At 35.7% G+C, this 12,720-nt stretch overlaps 1 protein-coding gene across 1 annotated transcript in view; it reads left to right on the top strand.

Moving 5' to 3' along the window:
• The window catches only part of TGFBR3 (transforming growth factor beta receptor 3), a 163,359-nt gene that overhangs the window by 80,641 nt on the left and 69,998 nt on the right, over positions 1–12,720 (top strand). The window contains exon 4 of the mRNA XM_081322295.1: positions 6,205–6,342. Coding sequence (XP_081178421.1) covers positions 6,205–6,342 — 138 coding nt within the window. The remainder of the gene's footprint in view (positions 1–6,204; positions 6,343–12,720) is intronic.

The raw sequence follows: 12,720 nt of genomic DNA, 5'->3' as shown, positions 1-12,720 counted from the left end.
GTCAGATGCATGAAATTTGGTTGTAAATGCACCCCTGAGTCAAAAAATGAAATTTTATTAGTGCATTTGTAGTAAATGAGAAGTGGCTTTACTATTTTTTACCTGAAATTTACCTCTTTCCCCCACATATTGTTCTTTAAAATGGAGAGTCATTTTAAATTTTCCAAGAATGTGTTAATGAGGCAGACAAATAAGAGGTTGGCCTAGCCTTATATACAATATCCTGTACCTATAAAATTTGGGGAGACAGTAATTCATTTTGATTGTAAGATTTGATATAAGATGAGGTTATAATCTTTTGTTTTTGTTATACTTACTTTAAAATGGTCTAGTTCACTTGATTATGTTCAGATAGCTAGCATAGTACTAAAATGATTTTAGAAACGATATGAGTTTAGATATGAGTGAAAGTGAAATCCTTGTAGCATATATCATCTGCTGGACATTTTTTATAAATTGCTAGTGAGGTATGACTTAGAAACCAAACAAATGTGCTAAATTTGGATATAGTAATAGATATGCAACAATGAGAATTTCAACGGAAGAACATTTTATTCACTCCAAATAGTAGGGATAATTGTATAAGATTGATACATTACTCAGTCCTGATTGCAAAATGGACAGTCCATTCTCTAAAGATTGCCGAAAAAGTAATGAGCAGATTGGGTCATTCTTTCTTATTTTGTGGCAACTCGGTAAAACTGAACAATTCTGGAAAATGATTCATATCCAAATGAGACATATCTTAAAAGTTGAACTTTATTTCAATTATTTTTTAAAATTAAACTTTATTAAACATATTTCCTAAAATATGTTAAAAGTATGTATGTACATGCGAAGTGCTGCAAGGATATTGTATGCCTTTTCCTGGAAACGTTCTTTGATCTCTTCATTGGAAGAATGATTAACCAAGCTGTGGGAATGTATTTTGATGCTTAGAATGACATCATATTTTAAAAGTTAATCTGACAGTGGCAGTTTCAAAGACATACTATAACAACATCAATTAACAATGATTGAAGTTGTCAGAAGAGCAAGAGCCATAACTTTGTTTCTCCCTTGACACCTGGAGCCATAAAGGAGGAGGAGGAGAAGGAGGAGGAGGTGGAGGAGGAGGATCTGACAGAATTTAATTCAAACTGGAAACCATTTCTAAATCAGATTTAAATACACAAACCTGTACTACACATCAAATTTGAATTCCTTTATGCATAGAGTCTATATTTCAATTTTATGAAATTTTAAAATCAGAACACACTATAAGATTGGAATTTATTGTCTCCTTTGGTGACACATTTTATGTTTGCCACGTGTCCTGATATTTATGCTTTGATTAGAGTTTAATAGTGATGTCTAGTCTTTTTCTTTGCATGAGCACTGGTGCTCCTAATGTGCTGAAAGTACAGTATGTCCAAAAATCTGCTGTATACTTGAAATGAATTTGGTTTCCATAGTAGATTTGTGGGTTTATCAACAACAAAACACTGATGAAACACTTGCTTGAAGATGGAAAGTTTGAAATCATCAGTGAGAGATATGATTCAACATGTTTAATCACCAGATAAATCCATCCTAAATTTAATTGATTTAATAGAGACTCATTTTATAATTCATTATGGTGTGTTTGAATTGGTGACAGTTGTTTTTCAGACTATTTTGGTTTTGATGTGTCGTTGCTTCTAAGGAACATAACAACAGGAACAGAAAAAAAACCTTAACTTTGAAGTGGTTTCATCCTCAAGCTATCTTGTAACTATTCCACAAGAAAAAGTCCATATTTTGAGATCTGGGGAACATGCAGACCAAAAATAAAATAGTGCTATATAGCTCTCCCATCTTTCCACAGTTAGAATGTTAAAGAGGCTGAAATGGCACCTGTTTACCCATTCCGTTGCTGTGCATTTTCAGTTTGTTATTCTGCAACTTATCTGTCCAACAAGCACTTGTCAAATGTGGATTTCTTCCTTAGTAAAAGTTACGGGTTAGAAGTTATGTGTCTTTTAAAAGTTATGTATGCATATTATTGCTTTCACCTATGGAGGAATATAAATATTGTTACATGTTATATTTTCTATACTGCTATACCTTCTGTCCCCTTTCAAGACATAAATAATATAGTTAGCAGGTTGGATTTTCTAGTTCTCTGACTGGGATGGTAGGGTTTGAATGTGCTGGGATAATGGAGAGAGAGATAAATTATGATCCTACGATAGTTTCATTTTTCAGGGCGGGGGAAGGGGGGGATGGAGTGACAGGACTGGGTGTCTAAAGAAATAATAAGCAAGGAATGGAATTTAAAGAACAGACCACAGATAATTCTATGATACACTGTAACCCTGGGAGATTTCATACTGTCATTGTTTAGACCTCAAAATGTACAGAAATCAGTAACTTGATCCCAGAACGAATTTTAAGATTTGTGTGTGTATTATTAATAAATCATCAGCATCTGGATGTAAATAACTGAACAAAAATAATTTACGACACATTGTATAGTAGGAGATAAATGCAGGACATGACATGTATTCAAAACTTTTGTAGAGCCCTACAATTATTGGCTTTAATAGTCCCCAGACTGAATACAGCTATTTGGAAAATATTCTGGTTTTCCCCCCTCCCATTTTTCAGTCCCCCCTCCCCCTATCCTCAAAATGGCTTAGATGGAAAACTCTCTTGGCTGGATTTCCTCAGCAATTGGGAGTTAAATCTTCATTCTAGCTATTTTTATGTAAGTTTGATGTGACTCCTGGGTTAAGAAGCAAGGCCATGTTTTTTTGCTCTCAATTATATTGTGGGTAACCTGTTCACTTGTTTTGCTGTTTGGCAAAGCAGGGAGCTGATAATGCAGACAGACACATATCAAGTTTGTGTACATATTGTATTTCAAAAGATGTTCAATCCATATTATGAAGTATATGTCTGTCTTGGTTTGACTGGGCCTAAACATCAGCCAAAATTCATGGTTTTGCATTGCCAACCACAATTTTGCCTAATTGGAACATAGCTGAGTGCTACTGTTGTAGGAAACATTATACGGATCTGGGGCATTATCTAAAACAGAATGCTTTTGTTAATTGTTGGTTTAACTTTATTTCAGGTTCTTGCTCATTTGATTTTTATCTAAATATTACTTATTCTGCTCTTGTTGTAAGACCTGGAAACATATTACATATGGAACCTATGAGCAAAGAATTGTGTTTCTAAATTTTGTTCGATAAAAACAAAAGCTAAACAACACCAGAAATATTTAGTATATTGCTGAAGGACCGTGCTTTAGACATTAGCATTTGAAGAAAAAAAACTGGACCAAATGCAGCTTCTGAAAACTAGAATAGCTGTGTTGTTCATGCTGTTGAGTTAATGTCAACCTCAGGTGAGAAATAGTAGTGAAATCTACCGAAGGAGATTCAAGATAGGTCAATGCAATAATCAAAAAATGTGGTGCAGTTGGATTTAGAATTTTGTGACAATCGTCTTAACAGCTTTCTTCAAGGTAATTTGGAAAGTCTAATCCTGGTGTACTGAACTACAGTTTCCATGAGTGAACCATGTTGGGTTGAAATTATTGGAATTAATTGTGGTCCAACACATCTGGAAAGCAACAAATTAAGTAATTACTTTAGAGGTGCAATGGACTACCGGTAGATTTAATCCAGCCAGTGAATCAGACTCATATAAGAGTTCCTTCAAGACATAATGTTTAAATTTTGTGATTTAAAGACAGAAACTTCTCAGGCTTAGAACTCATTTTTTCCTCTCCCATGCTTTTCTGAACAGCTGTCTCAGGATGGGCACTGTAATTTGATATATTTTACCCTGCGTTATTAGCACGATTTTGAAATGGCTGTTTTGAGGGGGGGAAAAACTATGCTGTGAGTTAATCTGGAGTCCTTCACACTAGCAAGGTGGTTCAGCATTTCAAACCCTTAGATATTTACTTTTATAAATGACATTGTGTGTGGGAGTATGTATTGTGTGGGATTTCAAGTCCTAAAGTTATATAAAGTTAAAAGGATTTGTTGGTTTTCTTTTTACTTTAATCATTTTCCAGTATTTGTGCCTTAGTCTGTTCTTTGTAATATAAATTACTCTGCCAGAATAATGGGCATGAGCCCTCAAAATGTTTTTGTAATTTGGTTGCTGTGGTAATAATATTCAGCCTTCCACAACCCTGGCATCTCCAGGGAGACCAAATTTGTTGCTGTCTTTACCAAATGGATATTGTCTATGTTTGTAGAACATTTCTGAAAGCAATTCCTAATTGTATAAGTTTGCACTGAAATATATAAATGCCCATGTTTAAGGTACAAAATAAAGTCAGTGTCCTTTCTAAAAAAAAGAGAGAGACTTTTCTAAAGGCCTGGCCATTTATGTTTTAACTACAATGGTGAGCTTACATTTTCCTTTTGATTAAGTGCTGGTAAATGGATTTTTTAAAAGGGAATTATGATCTTTCTGGGAGAAAACAGTTTCAGAATATAAATTGATGGATTGTGCAATTTGATGTTTCTTATATAAAAAACATACTGGATATAGAACACTAGAGAATTATGAAAAATAATTCTGTTCTTTTCTTTGGCACATAACTTTTCTACACGTGAAAACCTATTTAAAAGGTAGACCAACATAGAATTTTTCTATCCAAATTTTGACATATTATAATCCAAGGTACACTTCATCACATGTTTTGCTTAAAAGTGGCCCTGATGTTTAATTAACTTGCCTTTATTGGCATAATCCTGACTCATTACATTAATTGTGGTATGCCTCATGTACTCCCAAATCTATCCTTGTCCTTAGCCTGTTCATTTTATCTGCTGATTATGTCCTGTTTTATTTGGTGTATCTTTAATTCTTTAACAAAGAAGGAAGTTGAATAAAAAAAATCTTGTTTACACAGGCCCTTAAAGGAAACATGCCACTATGTGGGGGTTAGTATGTCCTGTATTCCAAACATTGATAAGGCGAAACAAATCTCCAAAACAAAATAAACACATCTCCTGATTTACAAACAAGGAGAGCTTTTATGATAATTGCCAGAACGGAAGATTTTTGTACTGTTGAACAGGTCTCTTTCATAGTTGGGCCACACACTATCATTTACAGATGCAAAACATCCTTTCTGATGGTTCTTTTAATTAGCAAACCACCTCTTACAGTTTTCTACGTTGCGTCTAGATTTCCTCAGCCCACGCTTTGCAAAAATGATACTCTCTTCTTGTGTCCTGAACAGGGTTACAAGATGCATGTGCATCTTGATCCTGCAGGAGTCTATAATATCAAAGATTTCAAATTCAAGGGAACTATCTGAAAATTGGAATCAGGAACTCTGAAAATCTGGAACCGGGCTGCAAACTGAAAGAGCATTGTTTCTCGACCCTGGCACTTTTGTCCTGTGTGGACTTCAACTCCCAGAATTCCACAGCCAGCAAGATTGAGAAACTTTTCTGAAGAATCTGAAATGTTTCCAGAATGCTGCATTGCTTGTTCTTTTCCCCTCTTTTTCATCTTATTATGTTATTGACATTTGCATGACATAAGACAATGCCCCCTTTTTAAGTCTTTGAGGAGGCTAGGGTGTAAAAACTATGATTTGGAAGTTTCAGGTTCAGTTTTTAACTCGGTCATGAGCTAAATGTGTTCTTAAGTGTACCACCCCACCTTCATGCCCCCCACTTCTGCCTATAACTTAGAAAATTCCATGTTTTGGGGGCATGGTGCAGTTTTATTTGGCAAGATGCCTTCAGGGGCCTCTCCCTCAGAGTAGCACATCCTTCGCTTCCATCCTGTTGCTCTTCACATTGCCTTACTTGCATGTTCAATCTTGCCACTGTTGGGAGGAGGAGGGCTGGAGAGAGGAAGACACAAAGAAGGTATTAATTCTTCTGCGTTTTTCTGTTTCTATCTTCTTGCCTGGAAAAGACATGAGCCTCAGCTCAGCGCATGCCAAATGATGCTAGTCTTGACATTTTGTTCATCAGTTAAGTAATCCTTAAGTGCTGTTGACATTGAGATCTGGCCTCACTCTTTCTATAGAAAATACAAGAAATATTTCAAATCTGTGAGCAAGTCTGTGTGCAAAGTACCAGTTGGCCCCTGAAGTAATTAAGCGCCTACAGCAGAAGTGCTAATTATTATTAATTTATTCTCAATTGGATCAAGTGGTAGTTCCAGTGTCTTGACTTATTTGTTTATATCTTACAGGTTGTTTTGCATTTGAATCCAATTGCTTCAATGCATATTCATCAGAAACCGTTGGTGTTCCTCCTGAACTCTCCTGTGCCTCTGACATGGAAAGTGAAAACAGAAAGACTTGCTTTGGGGATTCAGAGACTTTTCATTGTAAGTATTTGGAATATCCTGCTCTTGTGTAGTACTTCATAATGTTTCATATGAGACTGATGGAGATGGACAGAGAAAAATTACATTTTAATTTCAGCAAAAATCTCTTAAGGGCTGTGTGGAGGCTTATTTGAATGTTTGTCTAACATGGGTGATGGTAGAGGGAGGTTATAGGATTGCCCTTACTGTGTGATTATTGACTACGGTGGGCTTCTTGCTTTGATCAGCAAAGGCGCCTCTGACAGATCACTAGCTTTAGAAGATGCAGTAACTGTAATGTCAAAGGTCAAGAGGACTGTAGGAAATTAGCAAGAAACCTGCCTGCTGTGTGGTCTGCCACCAAAACTCTTGTTGAGTTGAGCCTCTTGTGCTCAGGAGAAAGTTTGAGCTGAGGTTTTGGTAAAGGCACAAGCTTAAGTCCAGCGTGAAACCATGGCATGTTTCTGAAGAAAGGTCCAGCATTCACCTATTTAATAAATTACACATTGATCATTGGACATGCTGTTAGTAAAGCTGACCAGACGGGTTGTTTGGGTTGAATTTTTAGGCTGTGATATCATGTCTGATGATGACTCCTTACAACTTCATTATTTAACATCCCAATTTCTGAAACAAACATTGTTAATGCCTTATACAAGAGTTATACAAGCCCTAAACAATCTCTGGAAAATGTCACATCTGGCACCTGGAGGGACATTCTCCAAAATAATGAATATAATATTGTATGACAGTTTTACAAAAATGTGTCACCAGTAAGGAATCAATCTTCCTTAGTTTTTTTAAAGTATTTTTTAAAATAGCAAAACTATTAAACAAATCTCCAAAAACTATTGTGTGTACTTACCCAAATACGATACACAGTATGCTTTTTTCCTGTGATTTTAAATACATACTTTTGGTGTTGTTGAGCTGAGAAATAGTGAGGGACAGTCTTTGGTGTACTTGGTGAATGAATATGCCAGTCCATAAAATGTTCTGTTTTGTTGGACAACATTTTGGTTAAAAAATATCCTTAATTTTCATTATTACTTTTCTGTAGAGAAAACTATAGTGTGATGTCTCATCCATCTAAATCTCATAGAAAGTATTTTGGATCAGGTCTGTTAACCTGAAAAATTGCGTGAGGAATAGACACAGCTCTACAGAATGTGACCCTAAGATATAAAAGAGAAATCACATAGGCTAATTCTCCTAAAGTCATACAATTTTGTGTGAAGAAGTGGAATCATCCAGAGAAATGTTTTTCCACATCAAAGACTCCTTTTTTTATAATCTTGAGTGAAAAGGGCAATTCCACCTGCTATAGTCTTTCAGTCTGGAATGTACTGATGTAATTTCAGCATAAAGTTATGAATGGATGAAGAGTTTTTACCCTCTCTATATATACATCATTTTCTGTGTTTTGCAGGAAGATTGAATTCACCGTCCATTAAAATATTAAAATGGTTCCTTCTATTCATTGAAAAAGAGAAAAGAATCTCAATTGTGACATATGTTTACCATGATTTTGGCTTGGCTTAGATTGCTTCCTGACCACATGATTTTAAGAAGTTCTTAATTGGTTGCCAGCATTTATTTATTTATTGTTTTAACAATTTTCCCTGATTGGCACATGTTGACAGAACCTTTGATAAGCAGTAAAATTATAACAAATAAGTGAAGAGAGATTTATAACAAAGTGAGATGTCAGAGAGGAAGAAGGAAAAAATGATATATTTGTAGCCAAAAAGGTAAAATTGAATGAAACATAAATTTTCCAATGCCTTCCTTCATAACAGAGAGAACTTATTTTCATGCCACCAATTTAGTTTCTTCCCCCCGCCCCCGCCCCCGCCAGTTTTATTTACCCTTGCTGTGGAACATGTTTTTCTCTACATCACCCGACAAAATATGTGGTGGGGCTGTTTTTGCTGAGAAAATACCCCAAAAGGAGAGGATCAAACAGTCTTGTTCCCACCCCCATTTTGTTTTACCCTTCAATGGCTGCGTTTTTTCAAAACAAAGATCCAATAAAAGAATTATAAAACATATGCATATTATTTATTTACCCAGTTCCTAGGCCTCCCAACCCAAAAGATGACTCTGAATGGCTTCACAAAATTATAAATTGCTGTTCCAGAAGGTGGTTACTGCAATGTAGAGAGGCAGTTTCCCAAGCTGACATTTACGTAGTCCCAAAACAAGCCTGCCTGGATTGATTGTACAAGATGAGCAGCACACCCAAATCTCACTGGGAATCAGTTCAATTCACAAAGTAGAGTTGGTGCATAGGCAGAGTGAAGCTTGCCCATCATTATGTCATTGTTCTTCTGAAAAAAGCACTATATGTTCATTTCTCATTGACTTAAAGTACAATTGTTTTTGTAAAGTACAACGGTACTTTGTTCGATATATGGATCTTTAAGACACTGACTGGTGACTTTCCAATCTTAGAATACTGTATTCTCACATGTGTATTAAATTAATTTGCTTTCCTGCTAAGTGACATGTTCATTAAGAGAGTGGGAAAGGCCCTATGATGTTAAATTCTGTTCCATTTTTGAGATATAACCACCCTGTAGTTAGTCTGACTTTTAAAAAAATAAACTGTTTTTATAAATTTTCTTTTTAAAAACACAAGTATTTATTGTAAACCAAACTCGGGCTTATTTATATTTTTTTCTGTGTTCTTTGTATTAATATATTGACAAATTATGTATTTTTTGAACATAATGAACGGGACAGCAAATTTAAAAAAGGAGTTTGAATTTACTATATTTTAAAAGGTTAATCCTATTTGCACTGAAAACCAGGTATGTAGCTTCTTCCCTTGCCAGCTTCTAACTTCTTATTAGCAAATAAATTATGCTCGCTTATACTGAGGGACTAATTTAATAGCAGGAATAAATCACTATGAAAGATTGCTATCTTTAGTTTCTTGTGCATCAAATAGTCTTAAAAGTGAATTGAACAGAAGCTGGAAGACAATCAAAAGGAAGCTGCAGTTCAATATGTCTAATGGAACATATCTCTCTGTTAAAATGTAGAGACTGTGCTGTAAATTAATTCATGTAATGGAGTATTATGTTTCATAAGATACTAGCACCTGAGCTACAAATATCACATTAATCTGAGCATGGAATCTCCTGGGTCTTAAAACTCAATTCCTCTTGAAGGCAGAACATGGATCATATACTCAGGGTATTTATGGTTTTTCTACAGTAAAGTTTTATGACTGGAGTTGTCATGATTATACCAAACATATTTTGCAGCCTTGTAGGAATCAAACTCCCCTTTAGTAAGACACCTGGATTTTATCACTTCCTTCTCATTATTTTTTAATAACTGCTTCAACTGAATTGATCAAATAGTTAGAAAGAGTTCTATGCCTTTCCAGTTGTCTATAAAATAAGCTAGTTTTGATTGATTTTATATTATGAACATGCTAACTAGATCATTCTTTCCATACACAATTATCTTGCCCAAACTATCATGAGTTTTTCTCAATTCTTTGATGGTCATGTACTTTTTTTTCCCTTTGAACTTCTATAGCTCCTTTTATTTATTCTTTAGACTGTATTTATTTTTTTCTCCCAAGTTTTTCCATGAGTGAAGAATTACTGTATAATAGGAGCAGCATAGGTAATGTTAGCTGTTAGATTTTATTTTCCATCTTTTAATATTCAAGGTGGTAAACATGCACAATACTCCTTCCTTCTCCTATTTTCCCCTCAACAGTTAGGTCGAGAGTCACCTAGCCAGCTTTCATGCCTAACATTTGACTAGAACTCACAGTCTCCTGCCTGAAGGCCTGATGCCTTCACCGCTAGATCAAACTGGGTCTGATGAACTGCAGTTTTTAGCAGCCCTGCTCAGCCCTGTTAATTAGGAACAGCAGCTTTTGCAGCACTGCAGCTTCTGATCCCCAATGGTCAAACTTTGTGGACAAACTCAGTTTAAATGAGACAGGGCCAAGTTAATACTTCAATTTCAGTCCTTATGGCCCCATTGACCCTGTCAGTTGCATAATCTAAAGATTCATAATTGGATCAATTAGGAAAGGGAAGAAAAATAAATTTCATTAAAAGGATAATGTTCTGCTTTCCCATCTTAACTCTCCACAAATCCTGCACTGTTTGGAGTTTCAGGTAAAAGGAAATCCACAGAAGAGAAAAGCTAGACAATTACACCTGTGTCTTCAAAAGGTTTGTGAGATATCTGGCTTGTGGTACAAAGCAGTTTTATTAGCAGAGCTTTTTAAATCTAGAGATACTTAAAACTCCCACTGGTGGGAGGTTTTCTCATTCTCTCTCTCTCTTTTAAGTATCTCCAAGCTATAGCACTGTTTTAGACGGAAAGGGACACCCCCCCCCCACTTTGGCTAATTCCTCCCTCTCTCTCCTTTTTCCTCCCACCCTTCTTTTTCAAGCTAGTTTCCACATGAAGATGTTGGCAGGAGGCCATTTTTTAATGTTTTATTTTTGTGTCAAAGAGGTGGCCTTTGCAGGTGTTGCTCAGCTGGTGGAAACTTTTGCTTCAAGCGGTGGGCCCTTTGACTTTCATGGCTCCAGATCTTTCCTGCTGGACTGAAGTTGGTTGTTATGGAAACTACAATGGAACGTCCTTAGTACCTAATTCTGTGGTTGTATGGCATTTTAGGTTTAAATAGTCCATTAAGATCATGTGTAATAGATTACTATGTTAAATAGTTTGGGGCACAATGGATTTTTTTTTAATGAAGAGAAGGGTGAGGGGTGACATGATAGCAGTGTTCCAATATCTCAGGGGCTGCCACAAAGAAGGGAGTCAAGCTATTCTCCAAAGCACCTGAAAGCAGGACAAGAAGCAACGGATGGAAACTAGTCAAGGAGAGAAGCAACCTAGAACTAAGGAGAAACTTCCTGACAGTTAGAACAATTAACCAGTGGAACAACCTGCCTCCAGAGGTGGTGAATGCTCCAACACTGGAGGTTTTTAAGAAGAGACTGGCCAGCCATTTGTCTGAAATGGTATAGGGTTTCCTGCCTGAGCAGGGGGTTGGACTAGATGACCTCCAAGGTCCCTTCCAACAACTACCTCTTCTTCTTCTTCTTCTTCTTCTTCTTCTTCTTCTTCTTCTTCTTCTTCTTCTTCTTCTTCTTCTTCTTCTTCTTCTTCTTCTTATTATTATTATTATTATTATTATTATTATTATTATTATTATTATTATTATTATTATTATTATTATTATTATTATTATTATCTGAAAATGCTGAGGGGCACAAGCTTCTTTTACAATGTAATCCCATGAGTTTAAAGAAATGGCTTATGTATCTGAAGATGTAAAACATGCATCTACAGTGACAGGATAGTTACTCAGCTTAATGTGGGTAGTTTAAAAAGTCCTGTTTGCATTTCTTAAAAGACAAACCTGTGTCATTATTTATGATGTGCTCCCTTCCCCCAAGAATGGGTTTCAGAAATGTTGGGTGGCTGCCATCAAACCACAGGCAGCTCTTTGGTTTGTGCTGGATTTTGGATGATGGTCAAAGCTCACTGAAAAACAAGTGTTATTTCTTTTCCTGTGCCTAGTATTTAACGGGAAATCAGGAGGCTTCATTTCCAATTACTTGTTAAGCCAATCCAGATGTGAACTGAACAGGAGGTTGAGGAGAGGAACAAGCTAGGTTAGCTAGTCTCCTTGAAGTTGGGCTGATAAAACACAGGTACATAGTGACCTGCTGTGTTCCAAGGGGGGGGGGGGAAGAGAAGGACAACTTTACTAAAGTTTGATTATGATATTTTTAAACCTGTATACATAGTCAAAAATAATTTAGTTTTGTATAAGTAATGAAGAGCTGATTTTTCCCTCTGCTTCTTCAGCCTGAGGTTCTTTAAGAATATTTGGAAGTAATATAGTTATTTTATGCTGCTAAATATATTTTGAATATTTACCAGCAAATGGAAGGCAACGAGTATACCTTCCTGTATGTTTTTTTTAAATTGAGGATATATTCTAGGCTCAGAGGAATTAAACCTGCATGCAGTAATGAGGTAGAATTGGGAGAAAGTTGTGATGGTAAAATCATGAAATTAACTGACTTGGCTCTTACTACTCTTATATGTAAGTTCCACAATTTTAGATTACATTTGATAGCAGCACTTAATATCCGACACCTTTTCTGTTGTTATCTATTTATTTTATCAACACTTTCATGATTTTGGATGCTTTGAAATTATTGCACTATCCTAAGCAACTTTAAAATAGGCTTTGGATTCTCCAAATTGACCATTATGTTTGAACTATGTATTCTGTTATAATAATAATGATGTGCAGTGCTAACATGTGTGCAGAATATTATGTATACATAGAAGTAAAAACAAGAGTTTATATACATTTATTGCAATATTCTTTTTATG

This window comes from Vipera berus, assembly GCF_964194415.1.
Source record: "Vipera berus genome assembly, chromosome: 3".
Lineage (NCBI taxonomy): Eukaryota > Metazoa > Chordata > Lepidosauria > Squamata > Viperidae > Vipera > Vipera berus.
This window is presented reverse-complemented; position numbering and strand designations above follow the sequence as displayed.